The sequence below is a fragment of the Pteropus vampyrus genome, unplaced genomic scaffold, assembly GCF_000151845.1.
Source record: "Pteropus vampyrus isolate Shadow unplaced genomic scaffold, Pvam_2.0 Scaffold247, whole genome shotgun sequence".
In the NCBI taxonomy this organism is placed as follows: Eukaryota; Metazoa; Chordata; class Mammalia; order Chiroptera; family Pteropodidae; genus Pteropus; species Pteropus vampyrus.
Genome location: NW_011889028.1, coordinates 58420 through 60038, shown reverse-complemented (window position 1 = coordinate 60038; position 1619 = coordinate 58420). Strand labels below are relative to the sequence as shown.

At 61.6% G+C, this 1619-nt stretch overlaps 1 protein-coding gene across 1 annotated transcript in view; it reads right to left on the bottom strand.

Moving 5' to 3' along the window:
• EEF2K (eukaryotic elongation factor 2 kinase) overlaps positions 1-1619 on the bottom strand; it is a 40470-nt gene that overhangs the window by 13396 nt on the left and 25455 nt on the right. The window contains exons 10-11 of the mRNA XM_023520087.1: positions 789-866; positions 16-116 (exon numbers count right to left, since the gene is read on the bottom strand). Of these exons, the coding sequence (XP_023375855.1) occupies positions 16-116; positions 789-866 (179 nt within the window). The remainder of the gene's footprint in view (positions 1-15; positions 117-788; positions 867-1619) is intronic.

Below are 1619 nucleotides of genomic sequence, written 5' to 3'. Positions count from 1 at the left end.
GTGGAGAAGGCGGGCACACGGCTGTGACGGGGGCTCCTGGTGACGGGCGTTACCCGTCCGCAGCTGCCCAGGCTGTCTTCGTCCGACTCGTACCTCCGGCTGCCGTTGGAGTGGCCCTGATGGAGGCAGAGAACAGAGTGACCCAAAGGGCAGCCCTCCCTCCCCGGGGAAGCTGGACCCCGCCTGCCAGCAGAGAGGATGCTGGTCACGGGCAGGGCGCCGTGCTGGTGCGGCCATGGCCCTCCTCCCAAGCCCCCTGCGTGCAGACGGAACTGACCCTAAGGCACAAGCCCCGCGGGAAGCTGGGCCACGTCCTTCCTCTGGCCCAAGCTCCCAATGCACACGGCTCCCGACGAGAGGGGCCTTGGTGCTCAGATGCTTGGCGCTCACTCTAACTGGGTGACTCTGCCGGAAGCCACCCTCAGCGGGACACTGCTGGGAGGGGCCTCAGAAGCCTGTCCTCCGGGGCCCTCCAGGTCCGCCGGAAGCCCGTGCCCTCCCAGCTGCACCTGCGCAGGTAGACTATCAGCCAGATCCTCTCTGCTCAGCAGCCAGAGGCTCCAACCTCTCCCAGCCTGTGTCGCATCCCACACTCGTCCCCTTACTGACCTTACCGGTCCCCATCGCCCCGTGCTACCTTCCGCCCTGCATCCCCCTTTAGCTGAAGTGACCTTATTTATTAATGACTTGTTATGTTCTCACTGCCCGCTCATCGTCCCCCCTCCCTCCGTCCTCCCTGACAATGGGGCAACAGAAAACCCTGGTCTCGCTTCCTGGGGGTTCCTTACGTGTTCTCGGGGCTCTGGGTCATCCAGCTCACCCCGCTTTTCACTGGGGTATCCGCTGTCCCCACCGTTCTCAGAGTCCTGTGGAGGGAAGGTGACCGCAGGGTCTCAGTGGGCCTCTGAGTAGCTAGTGGCAGTGATTTCTGGACACCCCGGACATTCGCTTCCTGTCCTTTGTCCCGTCACCTTGCTTAACATGCTCTGCCTGCTGCCCTTGCTGGCTGGGTGACAAGAGGGTGCTGAAAAGTGGTGGCAAGAGCTCGGGGTCTGGGCCCCGCCGTCCTAGGCTCGAATCCGAGCTCTGCGACCTGCCGGCTGTGGCCCTGGGTGGCTGCATACCCTCTCTGAGCTCTGGGGTTCTCTACGGCACCGACAACAGGGCTGTGAGGGGGACAAGGGGTGTGGGTCACGGTAGTGCCGTTGTTAGGGGTGGCTCTCCCAGTTCACGGGCAGGCAAACAGAGGCCGGTTGAAGGGATGTGAGCCATGGACCAAAACGTGGGAACAATTTACTGCAACGAAGCCCTCTGCCCAAACTGCTCGGGCCTCCTGGGCACGTCCCCTGTTGCTCCAGATCAGAGCTCGTTCAGAAAGTGAACCTGGCATCATTCAGCACCTCTAAAACCTCAGTCATTTGTCTGCCGGCCCTATGCTCCGGCCGTATCCGCACGTCACCTGCATCCATCGTGATGTGGCTAAGTGTTCCATGATTTTCCTCTATTCTACAGAAGAGTACTTCAAACACAAATAAGGGGTCACTCGTGCAAACCCAGCTCTGGGACGGCGGGGGAGGCAATCAACCTCCCTGAACCTCAGTCTCCTCTGAGAAGTGGGG